The following is a 22,005-nucleotide window of genomic DNA, read 5'->3' on the forward strand; positions in this document are numbered from 1 at the left end:
TTAATTAGTCGAAGGCACGCATATGTCATGCCTTTTCCGGTGGCTAGCCCTCCTCGAGCGCATTGACCAAGTACAGAAAACATGCGAGGCTCGCTGTTTTCCATCGGGCTTGTGTACTTCTTTTTCTCTAATTTACGAGCGCAATCTCGCTTGGCAGAAGTCGAGCGCTTTACATAGTTAATTTCACTTTTTCGGGTTGTGTACATAAATGCACTTTTGCCCGATAGGTGAAAAGTCTGGTTAGGAGTTTACAACGCGATCAGCTCTAACATGAGCAAACGCGAGACCCGTTGCATTGTAAATGCTTGTTTAATTTGCAAAGGGGAGTTCCCGCACTTCGTAGCACTGCTGCAACATATTTAAAGTTAGAGAACCAGCACTTATGGGAGGAAACGTGCTCTACATAGTGAGTATATGCACTTGTATATTTACAATTAAAGCCATGTCCATCATACGCTTGATGAGAAACTAGCTCGCTCCCCTAACTAAAAGTGGTTAGAACTCTTTCCTTCTTTCCGTCCCTATTCTGGGTGACAAAACCGGATGTCCGGGGTCAATGCGTCCGTCGTGTCAATCATGCCGTCGTGTAACCCCACCAGCAAACACTGCCTGGACTGCCGGCCCACATGCGGCTGTTCCATCTTTTTCCGGGGAAGAGAGGCGGTCTAATCAGGGGCGGTCCATTACGGCACAGGTGGGCGTCTTGGTGGGGGCGGGTCTTTATCCAGTAACCAATCGCAGGATCTTGTGGGAAGTGCTGTCGCAGTCGTTCGCCTGGCCCCGCCCTTTACCTGTCAGTCGGTACAGAGCCGGAGTTCGCAGTGCCTGTCCGCGTCTCCAGGCACGAAGTTGACTAGAGCCGGCAGCGAGGATGTGCAGTCGGATTTCAGGATGATGTAACTGGAGGAGCGCCTTCTGCAACCTCCTTCCTGGTTAGGAAAGATGATCACATGCGATTGGTATCCACTTCTGGAGCGACACCCCTCTCCTGAAACTGATTTCTGGAATCCACGCCTCTCACCTCCTCACCTCTCCTCATGTCCCTGGAAGAGGCAACTTTCCATGGACTTCATCCTTAACACTGCGCCTCATTCCTCTCACTAGATCCCATCCCTGGTACCTGGAACCCGCCACTGACACAGAACCCTGACACCATCCTCTCTTTGGAAGCCACCACAGGAACATCTAAAAGCAGCTCTCAGAGACTTGACTGTCTTCGGCTCCCGTTGGTAGATGCTTTAAGCCAGCTGTGGAATAACTGCCCCTGCTATCCTGTAACTGCCACCACTGGTACTGCCCTCTGCCACCTCAAGGACCCACCTTTACTGTTCCAGCCAATCAGCAACGGCCTCTGCGACCAATAGAATTGCCCCTGCTTCCATAGGAGCTACTTCTTTGCTATCACACAAATATAGTGTTTGACTATTTTAGCCTGTTTCTCTTATTGTTGGACTTTCTCTTCTAGCCCTGGGTATTTGACCATAGTTATTCATGCAATCAATCCGTGATCATCCTAATTATCCCCTATGCCATTGCCTACCCTGGAGCTAACTTACCACCGAAACCACTTGTGCTGATGATACGAGCTACCTTGCCAGCTGATGACCCTGCAGTTCACTTTTCAGTACCCCACTGACAGCCGTTAGTGATCTTGGGTGATATATTGCCCACTGCTGACCGTGGAGCTCCTCTGTCACAGTGTCGGACTTGGTCTGTGTGGCTAAAACATCATGGCCGGGGCCGCCTTGCCTCAAATGCTCCATTTGCTGGCTTTCCTTTGCACCTTCAGATTACTTCAGGTAAGGCAGCTCCACAGTCGTTTATTGTTATCAGAAGGTGGCTTTGGATTCTGCAGTTTCTGTGAAACGCTGTTGCTTTCCATTTAGTGTTCCTTTTCCTGGTGGTAAGCTTCACTCTTCACTCTTTATTAATAGCATTTATTGCTCTCTTTTTCGGACGATGGGAACCCGTGGTAGGCGTTGTTTTAATGCTAACAAGGAACCCTATTTGATTAACAGAAAAAAACCGTATATGTTGTTTTTCTTGAGTAGAGCATTTGATTCTGCGGAAGGTATGTGTTTCCATTAAAAAGGACGATTGTTTTGCACTCATCTGAGGGATTTCATATTGTTTTGACAACTGTTCGTTTGACCATATTAATATTTTTATTACAGTATACATGAGGGTTTCCTTGTGGGAAAGTTTATGCTGCCTCAGTTGGTTATAGTGATAAGCAATATGTCACCAAAAGACAAAATTGTTATTGCACAATGTTTAAGCCTACAAACATCTTTGTTGTTAGATGAAATCTAACAGATTATTTTTGTAGGCAAGAATTTTGGTGTTAATTACCCACTTTGACTAACCCGAGGGGTAGCAGATTTGTACTGTAAAATGCATGCTGACTTTCTATAAAAGAATATGTAGTTCCCTGTCAGGATCTTGTAATACAAATAAAATAATTGCAAGTGTGCATGTGTATTTTTTTCGCAGTGGTGGATGCTAATGTGTGGTTATTATTAGAAGATAGGACCAGGTTTCCATAGGAAATAGCTTTTTTGGTGTGATAATAACTTTGGTGCTGTTCTGAAGAATCTTCACAAAACGTTAAAAAAAGGTTCATCCACCTCAGCTCTTTCCTGGATTGTTTCGGGGTGATCCGTCAAGCAGGGTCTGAGAAAAAGGGAGTGTCCCACAATGAATTTTCCCTGTGCTATTTCCCATAGGAATTTAGACATAGCTACACCCAACACAGCTGATCAAATTTACACCACATTTGGTAGAAAGCTAGATCTTGATCAAGAAAATATGTTTTTTGTGATTTGGTGTAAATCTGTTAGGTAGTTTTTGAGAAATTAATGTTCACATTTTATAGATATCTAGTGACACAATATTCCCACCTCCTGTGCGTCCATATAGGAGAAAACCCGATTTGATTGCCTGATCCCACAGAATTGACCAATGTGAATGGCTGGCTGCAACAGAGAAAAATGTTGGCGTCTCCAAGTCCTGAACGCTAAAAAGAAAAACAATACAAGGGGACAGTGCAGGGATATCCTGAGCCCCCTAATCCCTGTGGAGGGGCCCAGAGTCCCACCCACTGCACACATGGGCCAAAATGTAAAAAAAAAAATCAAAACTATCATCATGATCCTTCTGGACTCCCGCTGAATGCAATGCAGCCCTGTGTTGTCCAGTGGGAGTCATGCCGGATCAGAAAAAAATGCTACATAAAGGTCTTTGTGCATGGCGGAGTTGGCCACCCACAGGGTGTTGGGTACAGGACCTGCGGCCAACCCCACACCAGCATAGCCACTTGGGCAGGAGGGGGGTCAGCCACCCACAGGGCTTGAAGCTGGGCCCTGAGGTGAAATGCACACTTTGGGGTTTTCTGCACTCCTCTTCTTTTAGTGATTTAACTGAAGACTGCTCAATTCAAGGTGGTTAGTTATATTCTTAGCTCTTTCTTCTATTTGTAGCTATTGCTCCCTTTTTGCTTACTTCTATTGCCTCAGTTTGTTTATTGCCCTTGTTTCCTACTTCCATTCTTGGATGCAGCTTCTCATTGTTCTCGCTTCCATTATTGGCTCGCTGTTCTTGCTTCCTTTGTAGGTCATTACTCTTCCTTCTGTTGTTGGTTCCTGCTTCCACTGCTCTAACCTTCTCTGTTCCTGCCTCTGAATTCTATTCTAAGGTAGCGCTTTCGTTCTCGACCCTGGCTTCCGCTCTTGGATCTGGTCTCCACTCTTAGCTGTGGGTTTCACTCAAGGCTCCTGCCTCTGTTCTTGGTTCCACCTTCCTTTTCGTCTCATGACTTCATTCTTGGCTCTTCCTTGCTTTGTTGTCTCTGACTCCATTCACAACTCTTTGCTTTTATTTTAGATCTTTGCGTTTGCTTGCATTTTTACTCTTTGCTATTACGTCTCTTCCTGGTTATTGCGTTAGCTCTTGGCACTTTACTCTTGCTTTTATTCTTGTCTTCTTGCTTTGGTTCTTGGCCCTCGTTTTCATTCTTAGCCCCTGTTTCCATTCTTGGCTCTTGTTATTTTGTTTCCACAACTGGCTCTAGCTTTCATTCTTTTCTCTTGCTTTCATTCTTGGCTTTTCATGCTTGTATACATTCTAAGCCCTTGCTAAAATTCTTGCCTCCAGTTCTGTGAGAACCGTTTATCAGCACAGGTTGTTTTGTACTGTCAGCGTGGGTCTGAAGAGAGTGGAACTGAGGTGGAAGAGGTGGTTTGCCCAGGCACTTTGCCACCCACATTCTCCCAACCTTCCTTTGGTCTGCTCGAGCCGGAAGAGAAGGAAGAAGGTGAGACTGCGAACAGCCTTGACGTCACCACGCTCATGTCTATGGAAACCCAGGTGAGTTGGCTGAACAAGGGGGAAGCGAGCACTTCTCCTGGTGCTGCACAACAGTGGATAACCCCTTTAGTTGTTCAGTCACTGCGGTGAATGATCGAATTTCAGTCAGGTTGTTCACGATGGAAGCCGTACATAATGATATGATAACCCTCCAACCAATTGGCAGCATTGCCTGAGGTGTATTAAATCATTGAGACATAGACCTCTGTTGGAGCTCATTCCCTGATGTTTTCCCAAACACATAGTTGTGGCAACCTGAGGTTTATCACCCTGCTGGGTCTCAATACATTAGATCACAACTTATTTGTTTTTAGAAGAATGAAAGCAATTTGTTTATATTGGTTTATTGCCTTTGGTTCTCTTACAGATGAACTTTTGCCTTGAGAGAGCTTAATCCCTATTTCAAATACTGTTTTCCACTTTTGCAATTCGAAAGAAGAATCAACATTCTCTCTTATAGTCCATATCTTAGAGTGCTACATCACTGCTGAAATAATCAGTTTAACTAGTTTTCACTTTTGGGCAAATGTAGGGCACACGCCTAGCTGACCCATAACTTGCTGTGGTCCACATCCACTTCCAAGTGAAACATTCACTTCCTGGTACCTTTGTTATTGTTTTATTTCCTAACACCTTTATGATCTTGAGTTCGGGAGTAAGTAACATCTGGGTCTGAGCGTTTGCTTCTGGCTCTGAGTTTACGAGTAGTCCAACTATATTAAGCTTTTGTCTATATATACCTAGTTGTCTTAATAGCCGAGTAAACTCATGCCTATAAAATTACAACTAATGGTGAACCAAATTCTAAAACGCAGTGTGCAGCCAGCGAAAAATGCAAATTAAAGGCAGAGGTCCGATGGCTTTCCACAGGTCCTGGTGCTTGGAGGTGTATATTTATTTAACAGGACACCTGCATAAACAATCACTTCACTAGCCTTCCTTACCTGCGGTCACCAGTCACACAGTGTTCCAGGTGCCGTGGTAGAATGGCAGACTACAGTAGATAGCTTGAGGTATCCTTCTTATTTCTCATTACCCATCACATTGCAGCACTAAGGTCCTAGTCGAAGATACATTAATCTCGTCAAGAGTTAGACATTTACTGACATGATTCTTGAGAGATGCATCGCTAATCAACTTGTTCAACAAACTTGGAAGTATCATTTTATTAACACCACAGCCAACCTCATCAGGATGATGGATGACACATAGTGCATGTTTGACAAAAAACAGCCCTGCTTATTAGACGTATGAGATCTATCTCCACTCTGTGGTATGGTTGACTGTGACATCATTCGTAATATTCTGAACAAGGGAAAACGTTTTAAAGACACAGTTCCCTAGTCACTTAAAAAACAGAAATGTACAGATGACAATTATCGCTTCCACCCGGACGTACATTTCAATTTGTAAAATTCGCCAGCCTTCCCTGAAGTACAGTGTGAAAGCTGCCCCAGGACAGGCTTCCAGGCTTACTTCTCAGAATTTCATGTGGCCATATTGTGAAAGCCTCATTCCCCATGAATTTTCAATTTAATGGAAAACGATTAAACAATTTAATTAATTTTGCAGTGAGAGTGGGAATCAGCCCTTGAATAAGCAATTTTAGTTTGCACTAACTTATGATTTAAAACAATACATAGAATTGCATTTTTTTTTTTTAAAACAGTGAATGAATATTTTGAACTACGTGAGTGTAAGTTGTGCACATTTTGTGGCAGAATTTCTGCAACAAACGCAGTGCATCTGTGAGACTAACTGTTTTTCTAAATTTATCCTGACAGAATATTGTGATAAAAACATCGACTACCATAATGTTGTAAAGGTAAGTATGGATAGGTAAGTACGGATTACTTAACACCACATGTATGTACCTTGGCAAAAGGAACATACATTTGGAGTTAAGGATAACAAATCTGTACTTGCTTATAGATGTTTACCTTCGCGATACTATGGTTGTTGATATGTTGGACATGAAATTCTGTATGGACGATATTTTGTCACCCAATGTTGTGGCATACAACCGTTGGCTATAATGTGGCTTTTTGGTGAGACCCTCCCAGCACTTTCCTAGCTGCGATATCAACCATATTTTATGATTTCTAGTCATCATCTTGTAATACATTTAATGGATGCCTCCACTGTAATATGCTATGCCCACAGCCATTGCGTGCCACCTTTCTTCTGCCTGAGAACACATATCAGTATCAGAGTGCAAGTGGAGAGCATCTTTCCACAATGTTTAGAGGGGGACAATGCCCTAGACCAGTGGTTTTTAACCTGTGGTCCGCGGACTCCTGTTGGGTATGTGAGGCCCCTACTCAGGGGGTCCGCGACTGCTCAGAAAATGAAATGATATTAACAGATTAATAAAGGGTAGCCCAGTTTTTTATTTCAGTGTGAAATGAAGGTCGGGTGGCAGTGGAGCGGTCATTATAGTCCGTCTTTGGGTTTTATGACACTGAAAGAATTGAAGGGCGATAAAGGTGTCATGGCAAACCGACCACCATGGCAAACAGAAAGAAAATCAGGACTGTAATGCAGGCAAGAAGAGGCCCTTTATTACAGACCGGGCTTCGCGGTGGCTGTTGAAAAGTCGACCTAAGAGAGAAGCAGGAGAAACTACAGAAAGGGAAAAGCAGGAGGGAGGATTGAGATGGAGTAGGGCGGACGAACGAGGAGTAACACAGAGGGAATGAGAGAAGGTCGGGGGAGGAGAAGAAGAAGGAAAAAAGTACATTTTTTCAATATAAAGTTTTTCCCCTTGCTGTGCAAAGCAACTACTCGATTAGAAACAGAAGAATATACCCAAACAGCATTAGTGAGCGAGAGAAATATTCAGCCGAGCTGAGACAAGATGGATGGATGAAATATAAAGCTAATGGCTGGGAAAAAGCCAGTGGTTGAAGCAAACAGACCCAAAGCCCACTGTAAGTGTATTATCTATTTGACATTAATTTGGCAGAAACAAAAGCTTTACACTGGAGAAGAGGAGAAGTGTGGCTCAATGGTTAGAGCGGCAGACCCTGATGCAGAAATCTGGCCCGGGACCAGGGTTCAATTCCTGCCTCGGTGGGTCTTGGGCTCAATTTCCTCGGACCTGATAATTCTCGCATCGGTGCCTAATCTAATTCATGGGTCCCACTCTGTAACTCTGGGCAATAACTTGCTTAATCTCCACAATGGCCCCAACAGTGCTGGGATGCCTGGCTTCACCTTGGAGGTTGCCCAGGAGTGGGCACTTCACAGGGAAAAGCCAGGAGGGGTTCCACAGCGGTATGCGTACAGTGCCTTGAGACCCTAACGGGTGAGTAGTGCGCTATACAAGTACGAAGTTTTTTTTACAGTTTTACACTTTCATGACCAAGGAGTTACTGACAGCACTTGCATTTGTGTTAGGAGGAAGGCTCTTTACCTTGAATGTGGACAACATCCTCAGTTGGCTAGTAGATGGGCTTTCACTTAAATTGGCGTCTCTCTGTCTCACCTTTGCCAGCTGGCTTTAATACCAAGCGCTGTTGCTTATGTTTCATCATTTTGTCCTATGGCCGTGTAATTACTTGTGCCTGGCTTTTGTGGCATATGTCTTTAACCAGGAATGCTTCCTGACACCGCCACTGACCCCAGCAGTGAACCGCAACTGGTAGGGTCTAGACTCCTGGTCTTCTTAGCATGGGCACTTTCCCAGTGTCAGTCTGCATGTTTTGTTGAGGACTTTCTATATTTCTTGTGTTTGCATTTTCCTGGTGTTTTACATTACCTTATCTGTCCTATTTTGTACCATTTGACACTTGATAGGCTTGTGTGTGGCCTGATGCACCTTAGAACGAGGCCGGCTGGGACTTGTTGAAGGTCATTTGTTTTGAACTGGACCTCAAGCTCAGGGATGTTCACGTGTGCTCACACATAACATCTTTTAGTTTAGATAGAAACACATTTTGTATTAATGCGAGGAGCCTCAGCCCAAGTGTTCCCCTTATGGATTCAAGACCACAATAGACCCATGCGCCGGAGAGTGCCCCTGCAGGAGCACAGCAAGCCAGGCAGAGTTGTTTGATGCCCATTGCTGGGCGGCAGCAGAGGCAGCTCTTTAGGAGCGCGTGTTCTGAAGAGGGGTTGCCGAGGACGAGTTTGGTGAGGATGGAGTCCAGCACTGACTGTGAACTCTGCACTCACGAGTGCAAGAGGGGCTGGCGAGGCCTTCATTCTTCCCACCACAGCGTCCAGCTCCTTCCGAGCTCGCCCCGTGGCTGCCTCCCCGGGGCAGGCCTGCGCGTGACGGCGGGTCGCGTGCGCGCGGACAATACAGGCCGGTGGGGCGGGGGCGCCCAGAGGCTTCGGCCCCTCACAGGCCGCGCCCTTCAGGGGCGAACAGCTGAGTGGGCCAGGCCTGCGGGTGAAGAGGAGGGCAGGCTACTCGGGCCTGCCCAGAGCCGTGCCCAGGGCAGAGCGAGGGAGTGGCACGAGGTGCACGAGACCGAGGTGGCATACTGTGCGTGTAGGAGGGGATGGACTGGGCCTCGGTGCGCGTGGGAGGGACACTTGACTCATACAGATTTCTCAGTCACCCTGTTGCATTTGGGGGGCGTTGTTTTGCCGTTGTGAGCCGATACCCACTTCCCTGAACAGCAGGACAAGGACCATGACCCGTCGAAAGCTGCAAATGCATGTCTCGCGACAGCAGCTCGAGGGACTGACTGAGGGCGCTGTCTGGGCTTCGATGCTCGTTAGCGAAGAAACGATACAGGGGTTAAAGTTGGTCAGAGCACTCAGTGGTAACTCACATACCCTTGTGTTCTATTGTCACGATGTCACCTGGATCAGAAATCAAATTTACGTTTCCGCTGATGTGGGTCCAATGTCGTGATATGATTTTCCTTAATGCCATAATTGTGGTGAAAGTTATGTATATTTTTCCAGTCTTGCCTACATTGCATTTATTTGGGATGTTGGAACTAAAACCCCCCCACCTCGTATTGGTCACAGAATGTTGGTAAAAGTGTGTGAGTCTGGATGCACGAGATGCCCGTGACTAGTGGCATCGTGTATGAATGAGAGGCTGTGGTCTGGGCATCAATGTATGTTAATCCGAGGTTGTAGTCAAGGAATCAGTGTCTGGTAATCAGACGCCGTCGACTGGGCATCAGTGTTCATGAATAGGGTGCTTGGAGTTAGCGACAGTGTGCGCAAATGAGAAGCTATGGATTGGGCGGCAATTTGCATGAATGAGAAACTGCAGACTGGACATCAGAGTGCGTGAATGGGAAAATGCAGACTGGACATCCGTGTGCGTGAATGGGAAAATGCAGACTGGACATCCGTGTGCGTGAATGAGAAACTGCAGACTGGACATCCGTGTGCGTGAATGAGAAACTGCAGACTGGACATCCGTGTGCGTGAATGAGAAACTGCAGACTAGACATCCGTGTGCGTGAATGGGAAACTGCAGACTGGACATCAGAGTGCGTGAATGGGAAAATGCAGACTGGACATCCGTGTGCGTGAATGGGAAAATGCAGACTGGACATCCGTGTGTGTGAATGAGAAACTGCAGACTGGACATCCGTGTGCGTGAATGAGAAACTGCAGACTAGACATCCGTGTGCGTGAATGAGAAACTGCAGACTAGACATCCGTGTGCGTGAATGGGAAACTGCAGACTGGACATCAGAGTGCGTGAATGGGAAAATGCAGACTGGACATCCGTGTGCGTGAATGGGAAAATGCAGACTGGACATCCGTGTGCGTGCATGAGAAACTGCAGACTGGACATCCGTGTGCGTGAATGAGAAACTGCAGACTAGACATCCGTGTGCGTGAATGGGAAACTGCAGACTGGACATCAGTGTGCGTGAATGGGAAAATGCAGACTGGACATACGTGTGCGTGAATGAGAAACTGCAGACTGGACATCCGTGTGCGTGAATGGGAAACTGCAGACTGGACATCAGTGTGCGTGAATGGGAGACTGGGTATCTGTGTGCGTGAATGGGAAACTGCAGACTGGACATCTGTGTGCGTGAATGAGAAACTGCAGACTGGACATCCGTGTGCGTGAATGGGAAACTGCAGACTGGACATCAGTGTGCGTGAATGGGAGACTGGGTATCTGTGTGCGTGAATGGGAAACTGCAGACTGGACATCCATGTGCGTGAATGAGAAACTGCAGACTAGACCTCAGTGTATAGCAGTGCGCATGAATGGGGAGCTGTAGACTGGACATCCGTGTGCATGAATGAGAAACTGCAGACTGGACATCTGTGTGCATGGATGAGAAACTGGACATCCGTGTGCATGGATGAGGAACTGCAGACTGGACATCCGTGTGCATGAATGAGAAACTGCAGACTGGACATCCGTGTGCCTGAATGAGAAACTGCAGACTGCACGCCCGTGTGCATGAATGAGAAACTAGACATCTGTGTGCATGGATGAGAAACTGCAGACTGGACATCCGTGTGCGTGAATGAGAAACTGGACACCTGTGTGCATGGATGAGAAACTGCAGACTGGACATCTGTGTGCGTGAATGAGAAACTGCAGACTAGACATCCGTGTGCGTGAATGGGAAACTGCAGACTGGACATCAGTGTGCGTGAATGGGAGACTGGGTATCTGTGTGCGTGAATGGAAAACTGCAGACTGGACATCTGTGTGCGTGAATGAGAAACTGCAGACTGGACATCCGTGTGCGTGAATGGGAAACTGCAGACTGGACATCAGTGTGCGTGAATGGGAGACTGGGTATCTGTGTGCGTGAATGGGAAACTGCAGACTGGACATCCATGTGCGTGAATGAGAAACTGCAGACTAGACCTCAGTGTATAGCAGTGCGCATGAATGGGGAGCTGTAGACTGGACATCCGTGTGCATGAATGAGAAACTGCAGACTGGACATCTGTGTGCATGGATGAGAAACTGGACATCCGTGTGCATGGATGAGGAACTGCAGACTGGACATCCGTGTGCATGAATGAGAAACTGCAGACTGGACATCCGTGTGCCTGAATGAGAAACTGCAGACTGCACGTCCGTGTGCATGAATGAGAAACTAGACATCTGTGTGCATGGATGAGAAACTGCAGACTGGACATCCGTGTGCGTGAATGAGAAACTGGACACCTGTGTGCATGGATGAGAAACTGCAGACTGGACATCTGTGTGCGTGAATGAGAAACTGCAGACTAGACATCCGTGTGCATGAATGAGAAACTGCAGACTGGACATCCGTGTGTGTGAATGGGAAACTGCAGACTGGACATCAGTGTGCGTGAATGGGAGACTGGGTATCTGTGTGCGTGAATGGGAAACTGCAGACTGGACATCCGTGTGCGTGAATGAGAAACTGCAGACTGGACATCCGTGTGCGTGAATGGGAAGCTGTGAACTGGACATCAGTGCTTATAAATGAGAAACTGTAGACTCGACACCACTGTGCATGGAGGAGAAACTGTAGACTGGACATCAGAGTGTATGAATGAGAAACTGTAGATTGAATATCAGTGCGTATGAATGGGAAGCTGTAGACTGGACATCAGTGCGTATGAATGAGAAACTGCAGACTGGACATCAGTGTGTATGAATGAGAAACTGTAGACTGGACATCAGTGCACATGAATGAGAAACTGTAGACTCGACACCACTGTGCATGAATGAGAAACTGTAGACTGGACATCAGTGTGTATGAATGAGAAACTGTAGATTGGATATCAGTGTGTATGACTGGGAAGCTGTAGACTGGACATCAGTGCGTACGAATGAGAAACTGCAGACTGGACATCAAAGTGTATGAATGAGAAACAGTAGACTAGACATCACTGTGCATGAATGACTGTAGACTAGACATCAGTGTGTAGGAATGAAAAATGGTTGATTGGACATCAGTGTGTATGAATGAGAAACTGTAAACTGGACTTCAGTGTGTATGAATGAAAAACTGTAGACTGGACATCAGTATGCATGAATGAGGGCCTATCGACTGGGTAACTGTGTGTATGAATGAAAGGCTATAGACTGGGCAGCAGTGTGTATGAATTAGAGGCTGTGGAATGGGCGGCAGTGTGCATGAATAAGGGGCCATGGACTGGGTGGCAGTGTGCATGAATGAGAGGCTACGGACTGGGCGGCAGTGTGCATGAATGAGAGGCTACGGACTGGGCGGCCGTGTACATGAATGAGAGGCTATGGACTGGGTGGCAGTGTGCATGAATGAGAGGCCATGGACTGGGTGACAGTGTGCATGGATGAGAGGCTGTAGACTGGGTGGCAGTGTGCATGAATGAGAGGCCATGGACTGGGTGGCAGTGTGCAAGGATGAGAGGCTAAGGACTGGGCGGCAGTGTACATGAATGAGAGGCTATGGACTGGGTGGCAGTATACATGAATGAGAGGCTGTAGACTGGGTGGCAGTGTGCATGAATGAGAGGCCATGGACTGGGTGGCAGTGTGCATGAATGAGAGGCCATGGACTGGGTGGCAGTGTGCATGAATTAGAGGCTGTTGTCTGGGTGGCAGTGTGCATGAATGAGAGGCTATGGACTGGGTGGCAGTGTGCATGAATGAGAGGCCATGGACTGGGTGACAGTGTGCATGGATGAGAGGCTGTAGACTGGGTGGCAGTGTGCATGAATGAGAGGCCATGGACTGGGCGGCAGTATACATGAATGAGAGGCTGTAGACTGGGTGGCAGTGTGCATGAATGAGAGGCCATGGACTGGGTGGCAGTGTGCATGAATGAGAGGCCATGGACTGGGTGGCAGTGTGTATGAATGAGAGGCTCTAGACTGGGTGTCAGTGTGCATGAATGAGAGGCTATGGACTGGGTGGCAGTATACATGAATGAGAGGCTGTAGACTGGGTGTCAGTGTGTATGAATGAGAGGCTCTAGACTGGGTGTCAGTGTGTATGAATGAGAAGGATTTGGACTGGGCCTCCTGTGCATGGATGAGAGGCTATGGGCTAGGTGGCAGTGTGCATGCATGAGAGGCCATGGGCTGGGTAGCTGTGTGTATGAATGAGAGGGTGTAGACTGGGTGACAGTGTGCATGAATGAGAGGCTGTAGACTGGGTGACAGTGTGCATGAATGAGAGGGTGTAGACTGGGTGACAGTGTGCATGAATGAGAGGGTGTAGACTGGGTGTCAGTGTGTATGAATGAGAAGGCTATATTGTGGTTGGCAGTGTGTATGAATGAGAGGCCATAGACTGGCTGACAGTGTGCATGGATGAGAGGCTGTAGACTGGGTGGCAGTGTGCATGAATGAGAGGGTGTAGACTGGGTGACAGTGTGCATGAATGAGAGGGTGTAGACTGGGTGTCAGTGTGTATGAATGAGAAGGCTATATTGTGGTTGGCAGTGTGTATGAATGAGAGGCCATAGACTGGCTGACAGTGTGCATGGATGAGAGGCTGTAGACTGGGTGGCAGTGTGCATGAATGAGAGGGTGTAGACTGGGTGTCAGTGTGTATGAATGAGAAGGCTATATTGTGGTTGGCAGTGTGTATGAATGAGAGGCCATAGACTGGGTGGCAGTGTGCGTGAATGAGAGGCCTGTAGACTGGGTGTCAGTGTGTATGAATGAGAGGCTCTAGACCGGGTGTCAGTGTGTATGAATGAGAGGCTCTAGACTGGGTGTTAGTGTGTATGAATGAGAAGGATTTGGACTGGGCCTCCTGTGCATGGATGAGAGGCTATGGGCTAGGTGACAGTGTGCATGGATGAGAGGCTGTAGACTGGGTGGCAGTGTGCATGAATGAGAGGCCATGGACTGGGTGGCAGTGTGCATGAATGAGAGGCTGTTGTCTGGGTGGCAGTGTGCATGAATGAGAGGCTATGGACTGGGCGGCAGTGTGCATGAATGAGAGGCCATGGACTGGGTGGCAGTGTGCAAGGATGAGAGGCTGTAGACTGGGTGGCAGTGTGCATGAATGAGAGGCCATGGACTGGGCGGCAGTGTGCATGAATGAGAGGCTACGGACTGGGCGGCCGTGTACATGAATGAGAGGCTATGGACTGGGTGGCAGTGTGCATGAATGAGAGGCCATGGACTGGGTGACAGTGTGCATGGATGAGAGGCTGTAGACTGGGTGGCAGTGTGCATGAATGAGAGGCCATGGACTGGGTGGCAGTGTGCAAGGATGAGAGGCTAAGGACTGGGCGGCAGTGTACATGAATGAGAGGCTATGGACTGGGTGGCAGTATACATGAATGAGAGGCTGTAGACTGGGTGGCAGTGTGCATGAATGAGAGGCCATGGACTGGGTGGCAGTGTGCATGAATGAGAGGCCATGGACTGGGTGGCAGTGTGCATGAATGAGAGGCTGTTGTCTGGGTGGCAGTGTGCATGAATGAGAGGCTATGGACTGGGTGGTAGTGTGCATGAATGAGAGGCTACGGACTGGGTGGCAGTGTGCATGAATGAGAGGCCATGGACTGGGTGGCAGTGTGTATGAATGAGAGGCTATGGACGGGCCATCTTGGTATGAATGAGAGGCTTTGGTCTGGGCCTCCTGTGTATGAATGCGAGGCTATGGACTGTGTGACAGTGTGCATGGATGAGACGCTATGGACTGGGTGGCAGTGTGCATTTATGAGAGCTATAGTCTGGGTGGCAGTGTGCATGAATAAGAGGCTGTAGACTGGGTGGCAGTGTGCATGAATGAGAGGCTATAGTCTGGGTGTTAGTGTGCGTGAATGAGAGGCCTGTAGACTGGGTGTCAGTGTGTATGAATGAGAGGCTCTAGAACGGGTGTCAGTGTGTATGAATGAGAGGCTCTAGACTGGGTGTCAGTGTGTATGAATGAGAAGGATTTGGACTGGGCCTCCTGTGCATGGATGAGAGGCTAATGGCTAGGTGACAGTGTGCATGCATGAGAGGCCATGGGCTGGGTAGCTGTGTGTATGAATGAGAGGGTGTAGACTGGGTGGCAGTGTGCATGAATGAGAGGCTGTAGACTGGGTGACAGTGTGCATGAATGAGAGGGTGTAGACTGGGTGACAGTGTGCATGAATGAGAGGGTGTAGACTGGGTGTCAGTGTGTATGAATGAGAAGGCTATATTGTGGTTGGCAGTGTGTATGAATGAGAGGCTGTAGACTGGGTGGCAGTGTGCATGAATGAGAGGGTGTAGACTGGGTGACAGTGTGCATGAATGAGAGGGTGTAGACTGGGTGTCAGTGTGTATGAATGAGAAGGCTATATTGTGGTTGGCAGTGTGTATGAATGAGAGGCTACATACTGGGCGGCAGTGTGTATGAATGAGAAGGCATGTCTCGGTAACTGTGTATATGAGTGAGAGGCAATAGACTGAGCAGCCTGTGCATGCTGGGCAGCAGTGTGCCTCACTGACAAGGCGTGCATTGGGTGGCAGTGTGCAGAGATGAACGTCTATGGAGTGGGCGGCAGTGTGCATGTCTGAGAAGCTGTGGATTAGGCTGCTGTTTTTCCTTAATAAATGTTTTTATGGGACAAAGTTGTTAGTCTTGTGCCCAATCCCTAGCCTGGAGGACCAGTAGATCCCGCGTCGTCTAGCCACCCTCGTTTGTTCTGTCCAGCGACGCTGCCAGCAGACAAAGCTCCTGCCACCATAGCTCTCCAGTTACTGAGACAGGCAAGCCCCTCAACCACTTTAAGGTGAAGATCCGAGGAGGAGGGTTTAGGCTGCAGTGTGCATGAATGAGAATGAGAATTTTTACTCTTTGCTATTACGTCTCTTCCTGGTTATTGCGTTAGCTCTTGGCACTTTACTCTTGCTTTTATTCTTGTCTTCTTGCTTTGGTTCTTGGCCCTCGTTTTCATTCTTAGCCCCTGTTTCCATTCTTGGCTCTTGTTATTTTGTTTCCACAACTGGCTCTAGCTTTCATTCTTTTCTCTTGCTTTCATTCTTGGCTTTTCATGCTTGTATACATTCTAAGCCCTTGCTAAAATTCTTGCCTCCAGTTCTGTGAGAACCGTTTATCAGCACAGGTTGTTTTGTACTGTCAGCGTGGGTCTGAAGAGAGTGGAACTGAGGTGGAAGAGGTGGTTTGCCCAGGCACTTTGCCACCCACATTCTCCCAACCTTCCTTTGGTCTGCTCGAGCCGGAAGAGAAGGAAGGAGGTGAGACTGCGAACAGCCTTGACGTCACCACGCTCATGTCTATGGAAACCCAGGTGAGTTGGCTGAACAAGGGGGAAGCGAGCACTTCTCCTGGTGCTGCACAACAGTGGATAACCCCTTTAGTTGTTCAGTCACTGCGGTGAATGATCGAATTTCAGTCAGGTTGTTCACGATGGAAGCCGTACATAATGATATGATAACCCTCCAACCAATTGGCAGCATTGCCTGAGGTGTATTAAATCATTGAGACATAGACATCTGTTGGAGCTCATTCCCTGATGTTTTCCCAAACACATAGTTGTGGCAACCTGAGGTTTATCACCCTGCTGGGTCTCAATACATTAGATCACAACTTATTTGTTTTTAGAAGAATGAAAGCAATTTGTTTATATTGGTTTATTGCCTTTGGTTCTCTTACAGATGAACTTTTGCCTTGAGAGAGCTTAATCCCTATTTCAAATACTGTTTTCCACTTTTGCAATTTCCATTTTCTTTGATTTGCAATTCGAAAGAAGAATCAACATTCTCTCTTATAGTCCATATCTTAGAGTGCTACATCACTGCTGAAATAATCAGTTTAACTAGTTTTCACTTTTGGGCAAATGTAGGGCACACGCCTAGCTGACCCATAACTTGCTGTGGTCCACATCCACTTCCAAGAGAAACATTCACTTCCTGGTACCTTTGTTATTGTTTTATTTCCTAACACCTTTATGATCTTGAGTTCGGGAGTAAGTAACATCTGGGTCTGAGCGTTTGCTTCTGGCTCTGAGTTTACGAGTAGTCCAACTATATTAAGCTTTTGTCTATATATACCTAGTTGTCTTAATAGCCGAGTAAACTCATGCCTATAAAATTACAACTAATGGTGAACCAAATTCTAAAACGCAGTGTGCAGCCAGCGAAAAATGCAAATTAAAGGCAGAGGTCCGATGGCTTTCCACAGGTCCTGGTGCTTGGAGGTGTATATTTATTTAACAGGACACCTGCATAAACAATCACTTCACTAGCCTTCCTTACCTGCGGTCACCAGTCACACAGTGTTCCAGGTGCCGTGGTAGAATGGCAGACTACAGTAGATAGCTTGAGGTATCCTTCTTATTTCTCATTACCCATCACATTGCAGCACTAAGGTCCTAGTCGAAGATACATTAATCTCGTCAAGAGTTAGACATTTACTGACATGATTCTTGAGAGATGCATCGCTAATCAACTTGTTCAACAAACTTGGAAGTATCATTTTATTAACACCACAGCCAACCTCATCAGGATGATGGATGACACATAGTGCATGTTTGACAAAAAACAGCCCTGCTTATTAGACGTATGAGATCTATCTCCACTCTGTGGTATGGTTGACTGTGACATCATTCGTAATATTCTGAACAAGGGAAAACGTTTTAAAGACACAGTTCCCTAGTCACTTAAAAAACAGAAATGTACAGATGACAATTATCGCTTCCACCCGGACGTACATTTCAATTTGTAAAATTCGCCAGCCTTCCCTGAAGTACAGTGTGAAAGCTGCCCCAGGACAGGCTTCCAGGCTTACTTCTCAGAATTTCATGTGGCCATATTGTGAAAGCCTCATTCCCCATGAATTTTCAATTTAATGGAAAACGATTAAACAATTTAATTAATTTTGCAGTGAGAGTGGGAATCAGCCCTTGAATAAGCAATTTTAGTTTGCACTAACTTGTGATTTAAAACAATACATAGAATTGATTTTTTTTTTTTTTAAACAGTGAATGAATATTTTGAACTACGTGAGTGTAAGTTGTGCACATTTTGTGGCAGAATTTCTGCAACAAACGCAGTGTATCTGTGAGACTAACTGTTTTCTAAATTTATCCTGACAGAATATTGTGATAAAAACATTGACTACCATAATGTTGTAAAGGTAAGTATGGATAGGTAAGTACGGATTACTTAACACCACATGTATGTACCTTGGCAAAAGGAACATACATTTGGAGTTAAGGATAACAAATCTGTACTTGTTTATAGATGTTTACCTTCGCGATACTATGGTTGTTGATATGTTGGACATGAAATTCTGTATGGACGATATTTTGTCACCCAATGTTGTGGCATACAACCGTTGGCTATAATGTGGCTTTTTGGTGAGACCCTCCCAGCACTTTCCTAGCTGCGATATCAACCATATTTTATTATTTCTAGTCATCATCTTGTAATACATTTAATGGATGCCTCCACTGTAATATGCTATGCCCACAGCCATTGCGTGCCACCTTTCTTCTGCCTGAGAACACATATCAGTATCAGAGTGCAAGTGGAGAGCATCTTTCCACAATGTTTAGAGGGGGACAATGCCCTAGACCAGTGGTTTTTAACCTGTGGTCCGCGGACTCCTGTTGGGTATGTGAGGCCCCTACTCAGGGGGTCAGCGACTGCTTAGAAAATGAAATGATATTAACAGATTAATAAAGGGTAGCCCAGTTTTTTATTTCAATGTGAAATGAAGGTCGGGTGGCAGTGGAGCGGTCATTATAGTCCGTCTTTGGGTTTTATGACACTGAAAGAATTGAAGGGCGATAAAGGTGTCATGGCAAACCGACCACCATGGCAAACAGAAAGAAAATCAGGACTGTAATGCAGGCAAGAAGAGGCCCTTTATTACAGACCGGGCTTCGCGGTGGCTGTTGAAAAGTCGACCTAAGAGAGAAGCAGGAGAAACTACAGAAAGGGAAAAGCAGGAGGGAGGATTGAGATGGAGTAGGGCGGATTAACGAGGAGTAACACAGAGGGAATGAGAGAAGGTCGGGGGAGGAGAAGAAGAAGGAAAAAAGTACATTTTTTCAATATAAAGTTTTTCACCTTGCTGTGCAAAGCAACTACTCGATTAGAAACAGAAGAATATACCCAAACAGCATTAGTGAGCGAGAGAAATATTCAGCCGAGCTGAGACAAGATGGATGGATGAAATATAAAGCTAATGGCTGGGAAAAAGCCAGTGGTTGAAGCAAACAGACCCAAAGCCCACTGTAAGTGTATTATCTGTTTGACATTAATTTGGCAGAAACAAAAGCTTTACACTGGAGAAGAGGAGAAGTGTGGCTCAATGGTTAGAGCGGCAGACCCTGATGCAGAAATCTGGCCCGGGACCAGGGTTCAATTCCTGCCTCGGTGGGTCTTGGGCTCAATTTCCTCTGATAATTCTCGCATTGGTGCCTAATCTAATTCATGGGTCCTACTCTGTAACTCTGGGCAATAACTTGCTTAATCTCCACAATGGCCCCAACAGTGCTGGGATGCCTGGCTTCACCTTGGAGGTTGCCCAGGAGTGGGCACTTCACAGGGAAAAGCCAGGAGGGGTTCCACAGCGGTATGCGTACAGTGCCTTGAGACCCTAACGGGTGAGTAGTGCGCTATACAAGTACGAAGTTTTTTTTACAGTTTTACACTTTCATGACCAAGGAGTTACTGACAGCACTTGCATTTGTGTTAGGAGGAAGGCTCTTTACCTTGAATGTGGACAACATCCTCAGTTGGCTAGTAGATGGGCTTTCACTTAAATTGGCGTCTCTCTGTCTCACCTTTGCCAGCTGGCTTTAATACCAAGCGCTGTTGCTTATGTTTCATCATTTTGTCCTATGGCCGTGTAATTACTTGTGCCTGGCTTTTGTGGCATATGTCTTTAACCAGGAATGCTTCCTGACACCGCCACTGACCCCAGCAGTGAACCGCAACTGGTAGGGTCTAGACTCCTGGTCTTCTTAGCATGGGCACTTTCCCAGTGTCAGTCTGCATGTTTTGTTGAGGACTTTCTATATTTCTTGTGTTTGCATTTTCCTGGTGTTTTACATTACCTTATCTGTCCTATTTTGTACCATTTGACACTTGATAGGCTTGTGTGTGGCCTGATGCACCTTAGAACGAGGCCGGCTGGGACTTGTTGAAGGTCATTTGTTTTGAACTGGACCTCAAGCTCAGGGATGTTCACGTGTGCTCACACATAACATCTTTTAGTTTAGATAGAAACACATTTTGTATTAATGCGAGGAGCCTCAGCCCAAGTGTTCCCCTTATGGATTCAAGACCACAATAGACCCATGCGCCGGAGAGTGCCCCTGCAGGAGCACAGCAAGCCAGGCAGAGTTGTTTGATGCCCATTGCTGGGCGGCAGCAGAGGCAGCTCTTTAGGAGCGCGTGTTCTGAAGAGGGGTTGCCGAGGACGAGTTTGGTGAGGATGGAGTCCAGCACTGACTGTGAACTCTGCACTCACGAGTGCAAGAGGGGCTGGCGAGGCCTTCATTCTTCCCACCACAGCGTCCAGCTCCTTCCGAGCTCGCCCCGTGGCTGCCTCCCCGGGGCAGGCCTGCGCGTGACGGCGGGTCGCGTGCGCGCGGACAATACAGGCCGGTGGGGCGGGGGCGCCCAGAGGCTTCGGCCCCTCACAGGCCGCGCCCTTCAGGGGCGAACAGCTGAGTGGGCCAGGCCTGCGGGTGAAGAGGAGGGCAGGCTACTCGGGCCTGCCCAGAGCCGTGCCCAGGGCAGAGCGAGGGAGTGGCACGAGGTGCACGAGACCGAGGTGGCATACTGTGCGTGTAGGAGGGGATGGACTGGGCCTCGGTGCGCGTGGGAGGGACACTTGACTCATACAGATTTCTCAGTCACCCTGTTGCATTTGGGGGGCGTTGTTTTGCCGTTGTGAGCCGATACCCACTTCCCTGAACAGCAGGACAAGGACCATGACCCGTCGAAAGCTGCAAATGCATGTCTCGCGACAGCAGCTCGAGGGACTGACTGAGGGCGCTGTCTGGGCTTCGATGCTCGTTAGCGAAGAAACGATACAGGGGTTAAAGTTGGTCAGAGCACTCAGTGGTAACTCACATACCCTTGTGTTCTATTGTCACGATGTCACCTGGATCAGAAATCAAATTTACGTTTCCGCTGATGTGGGTCCAATGTCGTGATATGATTTTCCTTAATGCCATAATTGTGGTGAAAGTTATGTATATTTTTCCAGTCTTGCCTACATTGCATTTATTTGGGATGTTGGAACTAAACCCCCCCCCCACCTCTTATTGGTCACAGAATGTTTGTAAAAGTGTGTGAGTCTGGATGCACGAGATGCCCGTGACTAGTGGCATCGTGTATGAATGAGAGGCTGTGGTCTGGGCATCAATGTATGTTAATCCGAGGTTGTAGTCAAGGAATCAGTGTCTGGTAATCAGACGCCGTCGACTGGGCATCAGTGTTCATGAATAGGGTGCTTGGAGTTTGCGACAGTGTGCGCAAATGAGAAGCTATGGATTGGGCGGCAATGTGCATGAATGAGAAACTGCAGACTGGACATCCGTGTGCGTGAATGAGAAACTGCAGACTGGACATCCGTGTGCGTGAATGAGAAACTGCAGACTGGACATCCATGTGCGTGAATGAGAAACTGCAGACTAGACATCCGTGTGCGTGAATGGGAAACTGCAGACTGGACATCAGAGTGCGTGAATGGGAAAATGCAGACTGGACATCCGTGTGCGTGAAAGGGAAAATGCAGACTGGACATCCGTGTGCGTG

General features: G+C 47.2%; 1 protein-coding gene across 1 annotated transcript in view; it reads left to right on the forward strand.

Annotated features, from left to right (window-relative positions):
- Positions 1-814: 814 nt before the first annotated feature.
- Positions 815-22,005, forward strand: part of ERN2 (endoplasmic reticulum to nucleus signaling 2) — a 176,665-nt gene continuing 155,474 nt past the window's right edge. The window contains exon 1 of the mRNA XM_069209679.1: positions 815-1,799. Coding sequence (XP_069065780.1) covers positions 1,731-1,799 — 69 coding nt within the window. The 5' untranslated portion in view covers positions 815-1,730. The remainder of the gene's footprint in view (positions 1,800-22,005) is intronic.

The sequence above is a fragment of the Pleurodeles waltl genome, chromosome 10 (assembly GCF_031143425.1).
Source record: "Pleurodeles waltl isolate 20211129_DDA chromosome 10, aPleWal1.hap1.20221129, whole genome shotgun sequence".
In the NCBI taxonomy this organism is placed as follows: Eukaryota; Metazoa; Chordata; class Amphibia; order Caudata; family Salamandridae; genus Pleurodeles; species Pleurodeles waltl.